General features: G+C 42.7%; 1 protein-coding gene across 1 annotated transcript; it reads left to right on the top strand.

Annotated features, from left to right (window-relative positions):
• The first annotated feature begins 370 nt into the window (after positions 1 to 370).
• Positions 371 to 20,569, top strand: LOC145399398 (dynein axonemal intermediate chain 1-like). Its single transcript, XM_080272018.1, has 14 exons — positions 371 to 442; positions 2,529 to 2,733; positions 3,332 to 3,483; positions 4,636 to 4,796; positions 4,917 to 4,947; positions 9,698 to 9,860; positions 12,120 to 12,281; positions 13,174 to 13,298; positions 15,185 to 15,313; positions 15,745 to 15,955; positions 17,551 to 17,630; positions 18,260 to 18,408; positions 19,610 to 19,843; positions 20,434 to 20,569. Exons 1-14 carry the CDS (start codon positions 371 to 373, stop codon positions 20,567 to 20,569), a joined length of 2,010 nt encoding a protein of 669 aa, XP_080128144.1.
• The last annotated feature ends 540 nt before the right edge of the window (positions 20,570 to 21,109 follow it).

Here is a 21,109-nt window from a genome sequence, read left to right as displayed (position 1 = left end):
GTAGTAATGCGGTGAAAATGATGTGGTAGTAATTTGATAGTAGTAGTAGTGGTCTAGTGTTGTGGTATCAGTGTTGTGTTAGAGTGTGTGATGTAATTTTAGTGTTTGGTGCGTTGTGTTTTCGTGATAATGTGTAGTATTGTGGTATTATGGAAGTAGTGTAGTTATGTGGTGGCTGTAGTATTGTAGTAGTCGCAGCGGTGTTAGTAGTAGTAGCAGTAGTTGTAGTCATAGTAGTGGCGGTGGTAAGTAGTGGTGGTAGTAGACGTAGTAGTAGTATAGTAATGCGGTGTTGTGTTAGTGTGTGTGGTGTATGCTAACTGTTTGGTGTATTATGTCTTCCTGTGGGGCAGTAGTGCACCCATAGACTATGCTGGCCCGGGTGGCCCCCAGGCTAAGGCTCAGGAGGCGCGAGGAACTGGAGGAGGGGGAGGAGGGGCAGGTAAGAGCAGGGGCAGGGAGGAGGAGGGAAGGGGGAAGGAAGAGATGTCTACCTCACCTGTATCGATTTAATTTAATCAAGTTTTAACATACAATCTCTATTTTCTGATGATGTTTAAACCTCTGAAGACCAGCGAAGCCTCACCTAAGTTGAATGAAGTCTGGGGTAAACAAGATACGACGTACCCGGGCTGATGGGGTGAACCTAATCCAATATAACAAAGTCTAATTCACGTCAGGCCATACCCAGACCAAACCCTTCAAAATTCCCTGTTCAGTTTAGCCCAGTTTGCCATAATCTTAACCTAATGCAACCCAGTGCATTTTCGTTGGGACAGTGTGAGGTGGGCATTCCGTCCCCTTCTTCCCGCTTGAGTTCAAATGCTTCACCATTGATCACTAAAGCCCGTTGGAACCTGGCTCCTAATAACCCCACTAAATAAATTGACGCTTGTTACCCATTTTCAAAGCCTATTGTGCTGAGTAGATGCTTTTATTTCCTGTAGATTGATTTTTCAGACCCGATTTTTAAATGCCTCTGCTTTGGCTTTGGCGTGTGTTTTGAATCCTGAAGCTTCGGGTAACGTCTTTCCTGCCAGAAATTTGAATGTTTAGCCTTACTCTTATTTTTACCTTTCTGTGTGCTTCTCGTGAATTCTGTATTCTTTAAATTACTTCCAAACTTACTTGGGCTTAAAGTTGAGAGATATGTAAGTATTTTGCAGCTCAAATTAATCTGTAGTTCATGTTCTTGGTGGAAAAGGAAAACAGAAAAGTCTGTACCCGAAGATGAAGGGTTAAACTACCTATGTGTAACTGGTTTTTGGTAGTTTTTTTTTTTTTTTTTTTTTAATAGTGTGTTCACCAGGTCATATAACATTTGACGGAATGTATCTGATGTTGTGGAACTTTTTTTGTACGTATTTTGAGGACATATACAGTATATATATATATATTTTTTTTTACGTATAAACTTTTGACTAGAATGCACAATAATTTTTTTTTTATGAATGTGTCATTGATATAATGAAAAATTGGTGGTGTATAATGTTGTTAGTTTTATTTGTAAACTGTTGTACTGAATCTTTATTGTAAATCTGAATCCGTTGGGGCCTTTTAAAGTGATTCATTTTCTTTTAATATTTTGAATCTGGTGACGTTTTCTGTTGTTTAAGTGATTATTATTATTATTTTTTTTTAATGTCTTGAATCTGGTGACTGTTTCTGTTTTATTATTATTACTATTTCCACATTATTTTATTTAGCTCAGGGGAGACCGTGCAATAAATTCTGTATATGACCTTTTCAGTTCCAAGTCTCGTAATCTGAAAGTAAAAAGATAAAACCGTCACCGTACTAAAGGGTTAATTTTTCTTTTTATTTATTCGATTTTTGTTCAGTTCAGTTTCAAAAAAGTTTTATAATAGTGCTTAATGATTTACCTCCAGAGTTGCTTAGAATACAGTAGTCGTAAAAGATATTTATTAAAGATTCAAGGTAAAGAATTGTGGCTCATTCATTTTTCATTTGTGTTAATGAGTGATTTAGTGATGAAAACGATGACCCACCTCATGACCGGAGTCTTTTTTTTTTTTCACCTTACATGACCTGACCTGACCCGACCTAACCAAATGTAATGCAGCCTAACCTAATCTGACTTAGCCCAGACTAACTTATCCCATCCCACCCCAACGCAATCCAATCCACTTCAGATTTCTTATTTGCACTTATAGTTTAACTGAATCTAATGTTATTTAACCCCATGATGTCCATACCTACCCTTTCCTCGTACCGTAATGACTGTCATGACCTGAATTAAACTGAACCAGACCCCAATCTTCCCATGATGACCTGCCCTGACCCAGTCCAAGAAACCACTTAACACCTCACGCCTCTAACTTGACCTGAGCTACCAAAACCCAGGTGTGTTGACTTGTTACACCCCTAATGGTCTCAGTTTTCGTCCAGTGACCTGAACTGTCCTTCCCGTATTTAATGGAGTCTTACATAACGTAACCTGACGGCTTGACCTGACCTTATATAACTCAGCTTCCTCCATCTTTGTGCTGTGACCTGGCTTGACTCAGCAACAGGGAGTGCGGGAGCCAGAGGTTGCAATCCGACTGACCTCCACCAGCGGACGTGTACACAACCAGGTGCGCTACAACCTCACCTCTGGCCTGTACCAGCGGGTCCTGCCCACCGATGACCTCACCTATGACCTCCTCACACTGCCGTCCAGGGTCATCCACCGCGACCAATATGAGGACCTGCCACACGGCCCCACACGAGGTCAGCTCAGGTTAAAAAAACATCTAGTGTGTTTTTTTTTTTTTTTGCTTTTTTTTTCATGTTTCCTGACTATTGACACCAGACTGTTAGCGAGCCATTTTGTTTATGTATCTATAAATGTATGCATGCTAAGAAAATGTCTCTTCATACCTGATCGGGTTTGAATTAAAATTGTCATTAATATTGTGTGTAGGTTTAGGAAGAAGTTATTCTGTTTTCCTGCAGATAGTCAAAGGTCATTCGATTTTTACCGGAAGTGAATCACTCTCTCCCTTCTCCCCGCATGCTGTGTGTGCGAATTTCCACTAGAAATCAGATCAGGCATTCATGAGATAACGCTGCACATGAACTTTGACATTGATCCGTAACATTTGACCTTTGATAAATGTGTACTAAATCGAATCACAGCTTCCTGGATCCGTATGCAGTGTATAAGCCAGTGTGAGTCTGATCAGGCATCCACAAGATATATAGATACAGATTCAGACAGACAGATATAGTACCCGGTTTGATCATAACAACTACATCGCCGTTACTGTGTAGTCTAATCCTTCCCACTGTTTCTTACCACGTGCTGCTTTAATCCCTATGTAAACAGACGAGGGTGCTGATATGGCCGAGGCTCGTCGTCTGATGGCTGAGGTGTACCGGGACATGGTCAGTGAGGAGGAACTGGCCCGCCTAGACTCACAGCCAAACCCATTCAACTTCAGCGAGAGAGTATCACAGACCAACAGATTCGCACATAGAGTAAGCACACAAAATTTACATTGCCGTTTACGTTTCTTCTTATATTTTTTTAATCTTCGTTGTTATATATATTTTATCTTGGCTGTTGATGTTGTTTATTCATCTACTTTATTTCTCCCAACTCAACCCCTTCAACTTTCAGCCAGTGAGTGTCACAGATTAGTAGATACGCTCGTAAGGGGAAGACAAAATGTACAGTAGTTTATATCGGTCTGATTTGTAATTTTTAAAAACAAATTTGTGCATTTTTGTGATTTTAAGCAACGTTTGTAATATATACAGTATATGTATGTACAGTATATATTGTATATACACTGTAACAAATGAACACACATGCTCAGAATAAGGAAAAGAGAATCAGGATGTAAGAGCTATCTAGCATCGGCCGTCTTGTATGCTTCATTTATTCTTTTCTCTTATGTTCATAACTTGGGTTTGATTGTTATTAATAGCATTGTTTGTGGTTAGGTACTTATGTATAATCGCTCACGCACAGTAAGAAAAGTGGTTTCACGGTGTAACTGAAATGATCGGGTTGTATGTATGTGTTGTTGTTAGCTCGTTTTGTCCCATGAATTTATTTCCATATATGTATTGTTTGTCTGGTGCAGGTATCATTATCAACTAATTTTTCAAAGTTTTATAAAAGTAATACTAATTTATTGGCGCCGTAGATTTATTTATGTGAATGGTGAATACTAAAAGTTATAAAGATATGTAGACCTTCACATCCACAACCCCTCCCAAGCCTCCTCAACCCCTACCATATCTTCACCCCATGCCATGTCGTTCTAAACCCCATCTAATCCCCTTCAGTGCCACTTCAGCCCCTTCATTGTCTTCTCAAACCTCTCCCATGCCATCTCAACCCCACCTTTATCTTCATAACTCTTCTCACAATTCTCACATCGCTCCACATCCCCTCTCGCGTCCTCTCAACCCCTCCAAACCCTATTACGTCAACTCCAAACTCGCTCGCACGTTCTCAATCCATCCAGATCTTCCAAACTCCTTCAGTACCTTCTCACACCCCTCTCATTACCTTACCACGCCTTACAGACCCCATCTCAACCCCTCCTGACCTCACCCATATCTTAACTCCTCCCACATCTCTCAACCTCCTCCTAACCCCTGCAAACCGGCCTTCCACAGAGCCAGGGTGTTCAGACTGAACCGCCACCCAGCACGTGTTACGGTGTGACGGTGGGCCCGGCAGAGATACACCAGGTATACCGACACCACTACCTTACCTCGAGGAGTAGGGACAGGGATGAGGAGAAGGACGAGGATGAGGAGAGGGAGGTGAGTAGACAGTTAGATAGATAGATAGAATGATTGATCGATAGGTAGATAGATACAGATTGATTGATGGGTAGATAGATGATAGATATATAGGTATAGATCGTTAGGTAGGTAGGTAGATAGATAGATAGGAGAGAGAGAGAGAGAGAGAGAGGTAAACATGTGTATATACAGTATATGTGTATATTTGAGAGATATAATAAGGTGCTGGATGTTAAAGTAAGGTGCCTGGTACTGAAACCCGTAGTAAGGAAACGTTTATGGAGAGAGAAAAGGTGAGAGAATGGACGCGTGTCTTAGAATAAAAATAACCAGTCAATATATAGTCCTAAAAAAAAAACCTAATTAATAAAGTACAGCAAAAATAAACCCTTCAATAAAGTACAGCGAAATAAACTAATCAGTAAAGTACAACATAAAATAAGGTACAACGAAAATGAACTAATCAGTGAAATACGACGAAAATAAACCCATCAATAAAGCAGAGCAAAAAAAAAAAAAAAACTAATAAGTATAATACAGCGAGAATAAACTCATCAATAAAGTACATCAAAGCGACCACCGACCCGTATATAGTCTCTAATCCCCCACTGAAGACGGGTTGCTGTGTGTGGCGTGTGTGTGGACAGTTTAGGACACTGCCTCTGCCCTGACCCTGTGATTTCCACCTCCAAACAGCGCCACCATCAGCTGTTTAGATTTCCACACCTCAAAGCGGGGATCGGAACTGGGGCGGGCTGATCTGTGTGCTGGGAGAGAGAGAGAGATTAAAGAAAATGCCCTTTGTAGCATAACGAGAGAGTATGAAAGAATTATGTGTATGTTATTCTATGCACGATGCAGTATTTGTGCATGTATTTTATTTGATGGACAGAAATCTGCCGAAGAAGGAACAGGAAATCCGCTTAAGACCAAAAGTAACCTTGAGTCTCTCTGTTCCCTACATTTGCAGAATCAGACGTGAAATAGGAAGCATTCTCTATGGCCAGCACTTTCCCCGCCACTTCCGTTGTATGGACCCACCAGCCAAAATACTCGCCAAGATGCCTTTCATTGAGTCCCTACCCCCCTTCCGCCACCCAAGGGACTCCAGAGCTGCCTCCAACGTACTGCATATTCTTAACCATCCAGTGAAGATGTTGACCCAGACAAAACTGACTGACCCTGACAAACACCCTGATGATTACCCATTCCCTTTAGAGGGTTTAGGTCCCTCTCCAGCGGTACCACTCGAGGACATCATGGCATTGCCCTCCAGATTGTCATTGTCCATCTGTTTACAGCTCATTGAGTTGCTGCAATACATGTATCAGACCTAATCCATCAAAGATTATTCTGCTGTTCATCAAACTGTTGCGGCTCATCAATATGTTGCAAGCAGTTCGGTTATGAGTCCTTGGGTCTTTTAACGCATGCCCTTTTGTCTGCAGTGCTTTCAATAGCAGTGTATGGTTTGACTGGTCTCTAACTCCCTGGCACATCGAAGGGTTTGCCATCAGACAAACTTCCATGCACTCATCACCATGAAGCTGCCACTCATCATCCCCCAAACTCTTCTAAGCACATTGGTAGACGGTTACACAGACACATATGCATTTTCTAAAGACAGCCTGCAACATACACAGATCTTGGGCATCGTTAGTCATATACCCCAACAATGCTATGCACACATAACAATTCAGAATACAATCGTCCCTGAGCCTGGGTATATGATAAACACTTATGCTTCTAGGCTTTCCGTGACGTATCATGGTGCAGTACATGCTCGTCACTTCTTCACTCAGGTTTTCAGGGTAGCATGCCAGTTTGAATATGTGACTCAACAAAATGATGGGTTACACTTGGAACATAATGACATAATGTAGCTACTGTGTTTCAATTGTCCAAACTACGGTTGTCATTAACATACCAGTGCGGTTTGTAATAATATCTAAATGTGTCATCCAGTATTAGTACCCGCAAACTTGTAATATTTCATGGTGAATTAATCCCTAGGGATTAAATGGCTTGTACTCTGTCCACTATAACTTGGCCTAAAATTGCTATCTCGCCATCCTGAAAGCAAAGCTGAAACTAGAGATTAACGCTAGAATATGATGCTGGTCATGAAGAAGTGCGATGGGAATGATGTGGAGGCTTAATATTCTGCCATTGAGCTACGACAAATTATCCACAAAATTATGCATCTCTCGCCAGTTTAAGGTGAACAAACTACACTGTCTTAAAGCGTGAACCTGCGTGAATGTACGGTGGTAGGCGCATCGATTCTTATCCACAAGCTTTTCAATCACGTAATGCTTCCAGGAGTGTAGACTGGTCACCAACAATTAAATGGTCTTGATAAGGATAGCCCAACCTCGGGTCCCTACGCCTCACAAGGGGTAATATATGTTTAAAGTTATACGTGTGTGTGTGTGTGTGTGTGTGTGTGTGTGCGTGCGTGCTTATGTAGGCAATAGATAGATTAATATTTTATTGACCGTCGTAGAAGAATTTTTGCTTACATACATGGTACTAACACCGATTATGATTGAAGCTGTCTTTATTATTGTTATGTATATATATGTATGCGTTTATAAATGCTTTGTATGTGTGCCCCTCTGGGTGACAGTCTGAATAAGCGCGTGCTCGTGAAAATGTCATTAACAACCCAACTAGAACAACCCATGTTTATTGGCCGAGAAAACGAGGGTGCCAGGAACAAGATTTAAGACTTCTGAAAACTACTGCCCCAGGAATTATGACTGTCCCATAAAGCAGTGCTCATTTCACCCTGTTTTATCGTGCACAATGCTAGAGTGCTGGGATAGGTTGTGGTGCTGAGGGGGAAGTCAGAGAGAGAGAGAGGGAAAGAACAGGATAATGAAACGCTGTTTACTTCACTACTGCTGTGTACTCGTTCCTTGCCATTACTCTTCCCTCCGGGATATATATATATATATATATATATATATATATATACTTTGCCTAGAATAGTTTCTTAGTCCGTTCCCTGGGGCTTAGCAGTTCGTGTTTTCATTTTTCGCCGCACACCACTTGTGTCCCACCTATGCTGTCACTGAGGAATTCTGTGGCCACTGCATTTCGTGAGAATGGTAATGCACTACCGGCAGCAGCAGTAGTAACTCACTGATTACACACGAATTTCGGCTATTTTCTCACAACTGCAGGCACACTACTACGACCGCCTAATCACATCTCCGTTACTTCGTCATTGTGCCTGAACCGAGTCCAGGTTGAACCGAAAGCACTGTATCCTTAGAAAGTTACAATACAGTTTTACTATGTGGATGTAATTAATCCCTACGCTCCGAACACATGTTTTCTGTTTTATTCTTGTCTCTAACCAATTTCTTCAGCTCATGAGAGACTTTGAACTGGTGGTGAGGGGAGGGGGGGGGTAGATACAGTTTTAAATAATGCCTTCACTAATATGGAACTCTTCGTAGCTGAATAAAATCGTCCGGAGGTAGCAAGAAGGAAGGGAAAAAAATACGGGACAAAATTAATAGGCGTTCATCCGTGTCGCTGACTCTCGGTACTGATGCAACTCCACCTTTTGCATTTATCTGGGTTTGTTTCAGTACGTACAGGCTGCTTTGGGCGTTCGTTTGCTGGTTGTGTCTTTCCCATAGTGAACGATAGAGAAGCGTTTGATTCTCTTTATTGTTTTTATTATTATTATTATTATTATTATTATTATCATCATCATCGTCATCGTCATCATTATCATTATCGTTTTTTTTTGTGTCAAATGGAACGATAAAATAAATCACAGTATGTCGACTTTCTGGTTTTGGAAATCTGTAGTAATGGTGGTAGTAGTGGTAGTACAGTAGTCGTAGCCCCAGGTTCATTCGTATTATCAACCCAGTGGAGTGCAGGCTGATGTTGCAATTCTCCGTCGGTCCACCGTCCTTTTCTCGGGGGATAGGGAGGGAGATGAGGGACGTTTGTATAACCGGGCAGTGGATCCACCCAGTTATATTAGTACCACCACGGGAAGGCGTCCCTCTCCAGCGCGTCGTATTGTAAAAGTTAGAACACCCTACACTGTACACTTTAATTAGACGTACAATTCCCGTTACTCCATCTTGAATGATGAGCAAGAACAAGATTTTGATACTATTCGAGCTAATATCCTTTTGTATTTCAAGTATGCAGAGTATGGCGATGTTGGAAGGATTTGTATAACACAGAATAGGACAGCAGAATGTAATAAGCAAAGTAAATCGCTCAGGAAAGGTGTTAGGGAGCTTCCTTTGCCGACGGGGCCAAGGTAAATGATGTATAGTGCAGGGAGACGCCCTTGTATACCAGTAGGTTCGATCCCCCTTCAGTTTTTTTTCTGCCTTTTGCCTCCTTCCCCTCTTCACACACACACACACACACACTGTCTCTCTCTCTCTCTCTCTCTCTCTCTCTCTCTCTCTCTCTCTCTGTATGTTTTCTATATATTTCAGCTCATTTTCAAACTATCGTCTGAATCACGTTTGTTATGGTTTGTAATACCAAGATTTTCACAATGAACGATGATAAAACACGGGAATAATGGTGTTTCCTGTTTGTTTGGATCTGTGTCAAAATGCATCATAATTTTTCTCCCCCTAACCGCACCCTCTCCCCTTTCTTTTCCCAGAATGCTTTAATTATTGGTTAAAAATACCTCCTTTCTTACTCTGACCTTTTGCTCCCCCCAGCCTCTCTTTACACACACACACACACACACACACACACACACACACACACACACACACACACACACACACTCTCTCTCTCTCTCTCTCTCTCTCTCTCTCAAGAAGGGCAGGGGCGAATCCAGCATACAGAAAAAGGTGGATTTCCTATACTTATCTACCCACGTTTGTTTCTTGTAAGTTGTAACCCTTCCCCCTTCTCTCCCCATCAACAGACTCCCCCTGGCTTAACTTGGGACAACTTAGAGACCACGCCGCCCCCCTCAAGCCGGAAACACGGGGCTGGAGGGGCCCTGGGTGCTGTTCCGGGGTTGGAGAGAGCAGTCAAGGTGGTGGAGAGAATGGTGAACCAGAATATATATGACGACATCTCACAGGGTGGGTGGCAGAGATAGATAAATACATAGATAGATACATGCATAGCTCGGTAGACAGACTGATAGATTCCTGACTGATTTGTTAATAAGGTCGTGAGGGTCCTTTTTTAATTTATTTCTAGTGTACTGTATTCCCAAAACAAGTTACGCATTCCCTTCGGTGCCGTGATGTAACGACACTGACTTGGATAAACTGCATTACCTCCGCCGTGAAATAGGATTAAAACTATCGACACGGCAGGAAATTATGGTAGGGCTACATTTTTGTTCAGATGTGATTCGTGAATGATCCGAAGTAAGTAAATCTGTGGACACCAGAGTTGAAGAGAGTGTTATGGTCAGGTGGGAAGAATGGGTGTGAATTAAAGGCTGTTGTTGTTTCTGAGTAACTTCAGTCTCTCTGGCCGAGCAGACTCATCAACGCAATCAAGTAACCGTCTTTGCAGGGCCAAACCCGTGCAGTGAACTGATGTTCCCTTGTGGGAGACAGTGCCTTGCCACAGCTTGTGGAGGTTTGGCTGTTGGGTGGATGCCGCATTTGTTCTCCACCCATTTAATGGGGACACCGTTGTAGACTCCACATCACCTTGTTATTTGGTTATATGATTACCACATAGAGTTGTAAATGGTTTCCTGTGTTACAGGAAGCCATTAGGTTTGTTACACAGTGTAGTCACCTGAAGTGGAATGAAGAATAAAAAGTGACAAAATGAGAGAAATAGGAAGAGAAGAGGCCAGACATAGAGAAAAGTCAAGGAGGAAGTAGGCAACGTGATAAAGGTCAAGGAAGAAGTAGGCAACAATACATCAGCTGTGTGGATGATGGTCGTCATCACCTACCACCTGAATAGTGGTTAAAAGGGTATATCTGAGCGGATTTGAAGGTGGGAGGAGGCGTGGTAGGGCTAGAAGAAAGTGGATAGATATGGTTAATGAATGTGTGAGAACGAGAAGTATAGGAGCTAACAAGGCAAGGGATCTGACCAGCAATCGATGTGACTGGATGAGTATTATGTGGAGGAGTGTATGCCTAAAGTCTGGCATCCCTAAACATGTCAGTCATCAGATTGGCTCTGTCAGATAAGTGAGTGTGATGCTACATGCGGAATGTGTTTTGACTTATCAGGTCGATCCAGGAGTCCGGGGGTTTGAATGGTTAGCGAATGGGAGTGTGGCTTATTTCAGTTGAGCAGACTTTGATTAGTACCTCATTCTGTCAATTTTTTCTGGCTGTCAGGACCTTACCCACCTTGACGTAGGAAAGGAGGTGTGGATGATGATGTACAAAGTATCTTAAGTTAAATCTGTGCTGTTTAGGAAAGACCCTTGATAGTGTACGGGTGAGCAACAGTCCCCAGTCATTTGAGCAGGGGGATTGATTTTATTCCCTGTGTTGCAAGAAAATGATATACTCAGCCTGGGAAAGACTTCTCATACTGCAGACGTTTTCCGAAGCTGCATCAGACCTCGCCAATCGCAGGAGAGTTGCAACCTGAGTAAAATCTGTCACCTGGATTTTTAAAACCTAATCGAGTCCTTGTCCCACAGATGTCCGGTACTGGGAGAGAGAACTTCGCCCCGGTATTGTGGATTTCTGGTACCGGGAGAGTTAATTAAGCACCGGTACAGCATGTTTCCAGTACGGGGAGAGTTAATTGAGTCCTGGTACTGGGAGTTAACAAAGCCCCGGTACTACATATCTTAATCATTTCCTGGTACCACATTTCCGGGACAGCATATTTCAATCAGGTCCCGGTACTGCATATTTCAATCACTTCCCGGTACTACAGATTTCCGGTACTACATATTTTACTCATGTCCCGGTACTACATATTTTAATCAAGTCCCGGTACTACAGATTTTACTCAAGTGCCGGTACTGCATATTTTAATCATATCCCGGTACTACATATTTTACTAAGGTCCCGGTACTGCATATTTTACTCAAGTCCCGGTACTACATATTTTAATCAAGTCCCGGTACTACAGATTTCCGGTACTACATATTTTACTCAAGTCCCGGTACTACATATTTTAATCAAGTCCCGGTACCACAGATTTCCGGTACTACATATTTTACTCAGGTCCCGGTACTACATATTTCAATCACTTCCCGGTACTACAGATTTCCGGTACTACATATTTTACTTATGTCCCGGTACTACATATTTTAATCAAGTCCCGGTACTACAGATTTCCGGTACTACATATTTTACTCATGTCCCGGTACTACATATTTTAATCAGGTCCCGGTACTACAGATTTCCGGTACTGGGAGGATGGGAGTGACGAGTACCGGCCACTGGAGGGCTCCCTGCTACCGCTATGGAAGTTTCACCATGATCGGTCTCGGTATCTGCTGTTGGCTGACGTCTGCTGGTCTCCTCACTACCCGGACCTCTTCGCTGCTGCCTATACTCCAGGTTCGAACCCAGGATTATTGTTAGTGTTATTATTATTATTATTGTTATTATTATTATTATTATTATTATCATCATCGTCACTACCACTACTACTGCAGCTCCTCCTCCTCCTCCTCCTCCTCCTCCTCCTGCTCCTCCTGCTGCTGCTACTACTACTACTACTACTACTACTACTACTACTATTACTGCTGCTACTACTACTACTACTACTATTACTGCTGCTACTACTACTACTGCTACTACTACTACCACTACTACTACTACTACTGCTACTACTACTACTACTTTTTATATTATTAAGGCTAATATTTTTCTCTTGAATTTTATTTCTTGTTAATATTTATTTACACGTTTTTCATCATTAATTCTTACTTATTTTTTTTCATTTATTCTTTCTAATATCATTTTTCTTATGGTGTGGGTTTTTAAATATTTACCGTGATTTCCTTTCCCATTTTCACTACGCTGCCACAACCAGTTCACTACGATTTTTACTGCTAGTCAGAATACGTCTTCTTCTTCCCGTTTTTTCCTAATGTAAAGTATAATTCAGATTTCATGAGATACACTATACCCATTTTCCTCTAACTTGGCCTATAATTGCCATCTCTCCATCTTGAATACTGAGTTGTAACAATAGATTAACACTAGGATATGGTGCTGGTCACGAAGAAGTTGCGTGGAAAGAATGTAAAGCCACAGTATTGTCTTCTTCTGCCACTGAGCTTCGTGAAATAAGCAGCAAAAGGAAAATAATCAGGGCCAAGTTAAGGTGATTAGAGTATAGTAATTATTTTTCTTGACAGGTGATCCAGGGTGAGGTCAGATTAGAACATCTACTTGACCTGACCAGACGCTGCCACCACCCAGCTCATAGTCCCTCTTTTTGCAGTTGATGGTGTTGGTGAGGGTGATGGCGGTGGTATGCTATGCTTGTATACCCTCAAGAACCCCGCCACGCCAGAAAGAGTGTACCGAGCACCCTGTGGAGTTACCTGCCTCGCCTTCCATCCTCAGGTGTGATAGACTAATTAAAAATGTACCTGACAACTAATTAAAAACACTACCTGAAATATCGTGTGGTTACCATTGACGTTGACAGCCTGAGTTATGTTATAGTGTACAGTCAAAGAAGCAATTATCTTCCCAGTTCTGTTTAAAAAAAATTTACAACTGGAAGTGTATAATGAAAACCCTATCTCTGTCAGTGTGCGTTTCAGACAGTTCGATTCTTCCCCCATGTATTCATCAAACTTTTGGGAGGTACTTGTGGCTCTGTCTGTACATTTACTGTAAGCCTTTCATTTCTCTTGGAACCACGTTGGTCCAGTGGTAACACGCACCCCTTGTGGTCTGCGTGCATCATGAGTCTGAACTTTTTACTAAACATTTAAAGTGGATGCTGGTAGTATGTCCGTTAGATGTTCTAGCGCAGGTGTTGCAGAGGGATGCCTTCTTACGGTAGCACGTAGATAACCGGGCAGCTCCATTGTCCAGTTATACAAGCATCCCCCACCACCCACCTTAACTCTCGAAAGGAGAATGGTGGACTAGCATGTCGTCATATGAGTTCATGTTCAGATGAGCCTGGTGTTGCAACTATAACTGCTACTGCTATGCAAACATATGTTCGGACATAATAATAATGCAAACTGACACACAAACGCAACAGTTACAACACTTTCACATGCGTTGCTCTGACAGTATACACCCCTTTCCAATTCTTACTTCAGTAGCGTGGGGAAAGGGTTAACTTTAACTATCACTCTGATTCTGGGAAGAAAGTCCTGTCTTGCAGTGGTCCTTGTACAGACTTACAGTAATACACATTTATATCTCATACGAAATTTGAGGTGCAGCGGACTGACGTAGATTTTCTGTTTCTTAAGATATTATTTTATTTGTTGATCATCACTTTGTCTCCGTTTACTGTATCGAGGTGAAGTCTTCAGTTAAACTCAGGTGCACATGTAGTAGTGGATTTAGTTGTAACCCTAGTTCATCTGAAACATGATCCCGATGGACTGCAGGGTGAAGCTGCAGTCCATCTTCAACCTTTTGATAGGGAGGGAGCTGAGGAATGTTTGTATAACGGGTAGTGGAGCCAACCGGTTATATCAGGGGCACCACATGAAGGCGTCCACTTTAACGACAGACTCTCACCCTAATCCACACTAAACCCTGTTACCATCTCAACTCAGCGTAGTCTTATACTCGCCTGTATTCTGTTCACCTTAATTAGGTGAAAAATTACCGTCTCTCCATCTTCATTTGCAAGTTGTAACAACAAATCAACACTATAATATGATGCTAGTCACGAAGAAGTGTTGTTTTAAGGATGTAAAGTCGTAGTATTGTTCCGTTTCTTCATTGAACTCCAGAAAATAAGCTGCCATAACAAAAAAAGAAATCAACGCCTATATTTCAGCCATCTTTACTAGGCCGAGATTTTCGTCCTATTGCGGCTTAGTTCCTGTAGCTCAGTGGCGGAGCAGGATAGTACTATGGCTCTACATCCTTTCCTTAGCACTTCTGACTATTCGCACCCTATTTTTGTGTTAATCTTTTGCCATAGCTCAGTAATCAAGATGAAGAGATGGCGGTTTTATACCTTGTTAGTGGTTAAATTGAATGAACTTAAATTATTCCTAATAATACTCTTGACTATAGACCGTTTATTTTTACTTAACATAGACCTGTAATCCTTTTCAGTTTAGTTGATGGCTGAATGTAGTCAGATTCGAGGGCTGATCTGGCTAGTAACCAAGGAGACTCATCCTTACCCCAAAACTAACGCTCACTGAATTCCATGCAACCACGACTTAGTATCCCAGTTGAAGGATTGTCCCACTTCCATCAGATGAAAGCAAACACTAATCCCTGTTACCATATCCTCTCACCAGCACGGGAGCCTGATAGCAGCTGGGTGGAGTGATGGTACGGTGGTGATGTGTGATGTTCGCTGGCCATCACGTCCCCTCACCACACTCTCCACCACACTCTCCGGCAAGCACCTTCTCCCAGTTGCTCAGGTAATTCTCCAACACACCCAGTCACTCTCCGCCACATCATGCTTCCTCACACTCTGCCACCACACACACTTTGTGACACTCTACCACCAAACACACTCTGTGACACTCTGCCACCACACACATTCTGCGACACTCTACCACCACACTCCCTGCCACCTCTACCACCACATGCTGCCACACACCACCACCACACACACTCTTCACCACACCAACTACACACGGTCACACACGCTGATGATGATTATCGTTTTACTTTTGATGATGTACCTTAACTTCCACTTCTAATTTCAGGTTCAGTGGGTGTCAGCGAATGTAGGGGAGAACGATAGTGGTGATGATGATGAGATGATGCCGATGACAACAAAATGACTGATTATGGGTTTACTTTTGATGATGATGACGATATACCCCATGTTTACTTTTTCCTTCAGGTTCAGTGGGTGTCAACGAGTGGAGGGGAGGACCTGTGTTTATACTCTGTGTCGCTAGATGGCAGGGTGACGCAATGGCTGCTCCACACCTCCTCCCTCCTCCACACAGACCTCCTCACCTTCACATCCACCCCTCCACCTCCACCACTTCAACACTGCCACCACCACCACTCCACTAAAATTCCACACCAGGATAAAATATCTTTGGAAGGTATTTGAATTCTTTATAATGTGCTCGTTTTTTAGTACTCCTCTCCACCACTGTCATATCATCCACATCTCCAGTACTACCTTTCCACAAAATTCCACATCAGAGAGTGTTAAAATTAGGTATATGTAAGGTCTTTCTACCATTATCACAACTACTGTCATCACCTTCACCTCCACACCACTCGACTGCCAGTCCCACATTGCACTTTACTAAAATTCCGCATCAGGATATGATTTTTTAAAAAGGTAGTTAACAAATCAGAGTTCTCCAAAAATTCTTAAGATAGTACTTTAATTAAAAACCTTTGCTATCGCTCGTACATACTGTCAGCATCCTTGGCGCTCCTCCAGTATGGCCACCACCACCACCACTCCACAAAAATTCTACATCACGATAAAATTTCGTTGGAAGGTATTAAATAATTTATATGTGTTATAATTCTCTGGAAGATGCTATATTATAACCTTTAACTACCGTCATCCTTCACCTATACTCCTCTGTCACCACCATCACTCAGCCGAACTTCCATGGCAGGATAAGATTGCATGGCAAAGCATTACGGTTAGCTGTAGAGTCTTTTTCAGCTACGAACAGCGTCACCTCATCCCCTCCACCACCACCACCACAACCACCAAAATACATCATGATCATGATGATCATCATCATCCAGACCTCTTCCCCCCCTCCCCCCACCTAAGATGGAGTGAGATTGGGTCTAGAGAGCAAGAGAAGAGAAAAACAGATAGAGGGATAAAATTGCAGTAGAATTATGGTCTAATCGAGGTGGCTTTGGAAATATGGGACGACCACTTCCCTGTTGAGTAACCCTACACATTACACGTCAGTACTCTCTTATACAGGGTTGTCAGTAAATAGCACTCCACTAGAAACTCAGCTGGCGGTATCGTATGTGCTGGAGGGACGTCTCAGTCTGTTGATGTGGGTGTGGGTGTGGCAGTAGGAGTAGGAGGTGAATACATGATGCAGAATAGGTATGGATAACTCTGAGCCATGGCCGCAACACACAAGAATCGTCTGTCGGAGTGGAAGAAGAGCAGTATATATGAACCACCACAAATATTACTGAAGGAAACTATGTCGATATTAAAACGATATGTGTTTATCTATCTATATACCTAGGTTTTTTCTCCTTAGGGGGGTAGCCGAGACAGGACGACACACCCACCAAATTATTCATCCACACACACACATTTACTTGTATCTTAGCCTCAAAGGAGAGAAGGGTCCGCCCCTCACCGCACCACACTGCACGAGGGTCAACTGGGCAGTGCAGTCCCCCTCCCCCCTGGTGGGGGAGAAGAGGGGAAATCTGGCAGCACTGTGGGGTGGTGTTACCACTCTGCGGTTAAGAAGAATTCTGCCACCGTATTTCTTGCGTGTCGTAAAAGGTGGCTAAAAGGGGCGGGGTGAGGGGACAAGGGACCCCCTCCTCTATTTTTAGTTCCTACAGTGAGACAGGATGATATAAATAGCAAAAAAAATTGTTAATGTGCCCTCCATGCCAAGTAGAATACAGCCTAAATCTAACTTCTTGCATTGATGGATCTAGATTTTTTGTTTTTTTTTCCTCACAGGTATTGGGACCAGCCTAGCGTTCCGGCCTGGCGATGCTGACACACTGCTTGTGGGTGTGGACACGGGTGCGGTTTTCCAGGTGACTTATCCGGGAACTTTCATTTAAATGCTATACAACATTGCTTGACTATATGCTTGTCTTCATTAAGATACGTTTGCAAACCTTTTGTGGGGGAGGGGGAGGGAGGGGCTCTAGTTACAAGATTGCTTTTTATGATACAGTACTTCTAAATTCACTCCGACAGACACCAAACATTTCGCAGCTAGATTGGTATGAGTCTTAAAGTGCAATTTCGGTATAGGCGTTCTTGAACCTCTTTGGTGGGAAGGTATGTTCTTATGCAGTATTGTTATTATTTAATTATTAGCTTCATTCCTTCTGTTTTTTTTTTTTTTTTTTTTTGGGGGGGGGGGTTGTGTGTGTTTCATCCAGGACGACAATGGTAATTTATTGTATAGTATTAGTTCCCTTCAGACTTGACACACAGCTCTGTGTATGCAGTTACTGTTACTGCTTCTACAACAACAACAGCTACTACTACTACTACTGTTACTACTACTACTACTACTACTTCTAGTAATAAGTGATAATAAAAGCATGGGAAAAAAACTTGCATCTAAACAAAATTGCATCAGAAAAAAATTTCCTAGTATTTAGACTATCAAAAATAGGGTAAGATCCATTAATAACTTCGTCCTTTCCACCAGGTATCCACTCGGTCCACCACCCACGCCCTCATCCGCTACCCCGCCCACTCAGCCGCCGTCAGACAGGTAGCTTGGAACACTCACCACACCCAGGTCTTCCTATCCTGCTCTCTGGATTGGACCCTCAAAGTCTGGTTCATGGCACACTTGTGAGTTAAAGGAGTTTGTGTGTGTGTGTAAGAGAGAGAGAGAGAGAGAGAGAGAGAGTTTTCAGGGAGTTCAGATTCTGTGAACCCTTTGGTGATTTTAATGGCCTGATCTCAGTAAGCCAGAAATAACTGCAGCTTATTTTATATAAGCTGATGAAGGTTGCTGAACTCTTCCAGTTCAGGTGATGGCCAAGTGTAGTAAAGTTGGAGGGTTGTTTTAACTACTAACCAAGGAGACGTAATTCAGACCTCATAAGTACGGTTCAAATTTCGTGCAGCTGCGACAAAAGAGCCATAATCAAATTCCATTCGTTTTGAGGTGCCTGGACACATTGCATTTAAAAGACTGGAGGTCATAGGCAGAGGGAAATACAGACTGAAGAAGACAGCTCGAGAAGTGACCAATTATGTACATGAGGCACTGGAAGTATCGGTTAACTCTTGCATTAAAAAACTGAACGGACAAGGGGTAAGAGTATGTTGCAGTACGGGTTGTGGGTCCATCGTAATCGGAAGGGATGCAAGCAGACAGTTCAGCTGAGGAATGATCATTGAAATAGCGATTGTAAAGAGAAAGATACGCAACATCGTAGCAAAGAGGGATTGAAGGGAGTGATTAAGAGGAGGGAAACTGGTGAGACGAAAAGCCATGCTCCACTATGTTAGAAGAGCTGGATATGTTTAGACCCACCACAGATGAAAGCAGTACTCCACACAGGGGCAAATAAAGCTCGTGTACGAACTCAGCAACTGTACACGGGTTAAAAAAGTACAGAGTCAGTTTAGCACACCCAGACTCCCTGCTGTCTTCGTCCCCACTACAGCCAGGCCCTCATCAGCTCCCAATGCCCGATTTACTTCTCTATAATCCCATTTTCTCTTTACTCCCAAGGTTCACATATTTCCATATTTTATTCCTAGACTCTTGTGCTGGTGAGGAATGACTTCACGAGGTGTCATCGTGCCCAGTTATATAAATGTCTCTAAACTCCCTCTTTAACTCCGATTGGATTGTAGGAAAAGGGCATCTGTAATCTGGTGTATGGATTATTTTTTTTTATTCAATTGTTTTTCTTTCCTCTGTTCAGTTATTTAAAAAAATCTTATCCTGCAGCCCACCTAATTGACGTCCAGATGATCTTAGGGTTGCAACTCCTCCTTCCCCTCTCCCCTTACATCTAACCAGTCCCTCTACTCCCAGGTCCCCACTAATCGTACTAGACCTGGGAGGAGCTGTGGCTGGCATGGCGTGGTCTCCGTACAGCAGCAGTGTGTTTGTGGCAGTGACAGATGAGGGTCGTGTGCATGTATACGACCTCAGCGTCCGTAAGTGCCGTCCATTGTGTGTACAGAGTCTAGTGCAACGCAGGAGGGTTGCAGCCACTTGCGTCGCCTTCTGCCCCTTCCACCCCATCATTGTTGTTGGTGGAGAGAAGTGAGTGTTGATAGGAGCTTTCTTACCTTCATCTCTGTCTTACAATCTGCTCTTCTTTCTTGCCTGTCTGTGTCTGCCTTTCTTCCATCCTTCCGTATCAGTATCTGTCTGTCTGCCGTTTTTCCTCCCTTCCCTATCCGTCTGTCTTTCTGTCTACCTTTCTTCCCTCCCGTCCCTTCCACCTGAACTTTGTCGATGGTGGAGAGAAATGAAAAAAAAGGGCCTTCTTTATGCTTTTGTGTATTGGTATTTTCTATCTTATTTCCCTGTCAGTGCCAGTCTAACTACATTTATCTACCTTTCACCCCATAATTGTTGTCGGCAGGGAGAAATAAGTTATAGAGTCTTTATTTCCCTCTCAGTATCTGTCTAACCATTGATCTTCTTTTCTTCCTTCCTTCCTTACCATCTGTCACATCATCATTGTCGGTAGGGAGAAATGATTGATAGGGCCTTTTTATTTCTGTGTTGGTATCTGTCATAGGGGCATATGCTTAAGCTTTGAATCATCCTGTCTCTAGGTGGAGAAGCTTAGGATGATTATGATTATGGCCTATGAAATAGCTAAATATTATGCTTTTTCTTGGCAGGGGCAACTTACTGAGCCTAAAGCTGTCCCCCAACCTGCGTAGACTGCACAAGGACGCCAAGGGAGCTGATGAGAGAACGCTTAAAGAGATTGAACTAAGCAAGATGGAGCGGCTAATTGCTACCAACAGGGGATGAGGGGATCGTCAGGGTGGAGTGGGGTGTGTTGGGTCGGGGTAGGTTAGTGTAGGGTAGGGTAGGGTAAGTTAGGGTGGGATAAGGAAGGTTAAGATAGGGTAGAGGTTGGTTAGGATGGGTTAGGCTTAGGTGGGGTAGGTTAGAGTAAGATGAGTATGTTAGATTAGGTTAGGGCAAGTTAGGTTAGCTTTAGTTAGGATAGAATGGGTTACAAAAAAAATAGGATAGGTTTGGCTTTTTTTTTGGGGGGGGTGAGATGGGTTAGTTTGGTTAGGTGGGTTAGGGTAAGGTAGGATTGATTGAAATGGGTTAGGTTAGAGTGTGCTGGGTTAGATGAAGATGAGTTGGATTTGGATTTATTTAGATTGTTAAATTGGATTTGATATATTACAGTTGATTGACTTGAACTGTTAGATTTGTACTGGATTTTGATAGACTGGTTTAAGGTAGGTTGGGTTGGATTATTTTGGTTAGCTGAAGTAAGGTGAAGTTCGGCCAAGTTTGTATCTTTGTCATATGTTCCATGCAGTGTTGGTGTGA

The sequence above is a fragment of the Coenobita brevimanus genome, chromosome 49 (assembly GCF_032717465.1).
Source record: "Coenobita brevimanus isolate Jiangsu-jjx chromosome 49, ASM3271746v2, whole genome shotgun sequence".
NCBI lineage: Eukaryota > Metazoa > Arthropoda > Malacostraca > Decapoda > Coenobitidae > Coenobita > Coenobita brevimanus.
Note: the sequence above shows the minus strand (reverse complement) of the source record. Positions and strands in the feature narration are given on the sequence as shown.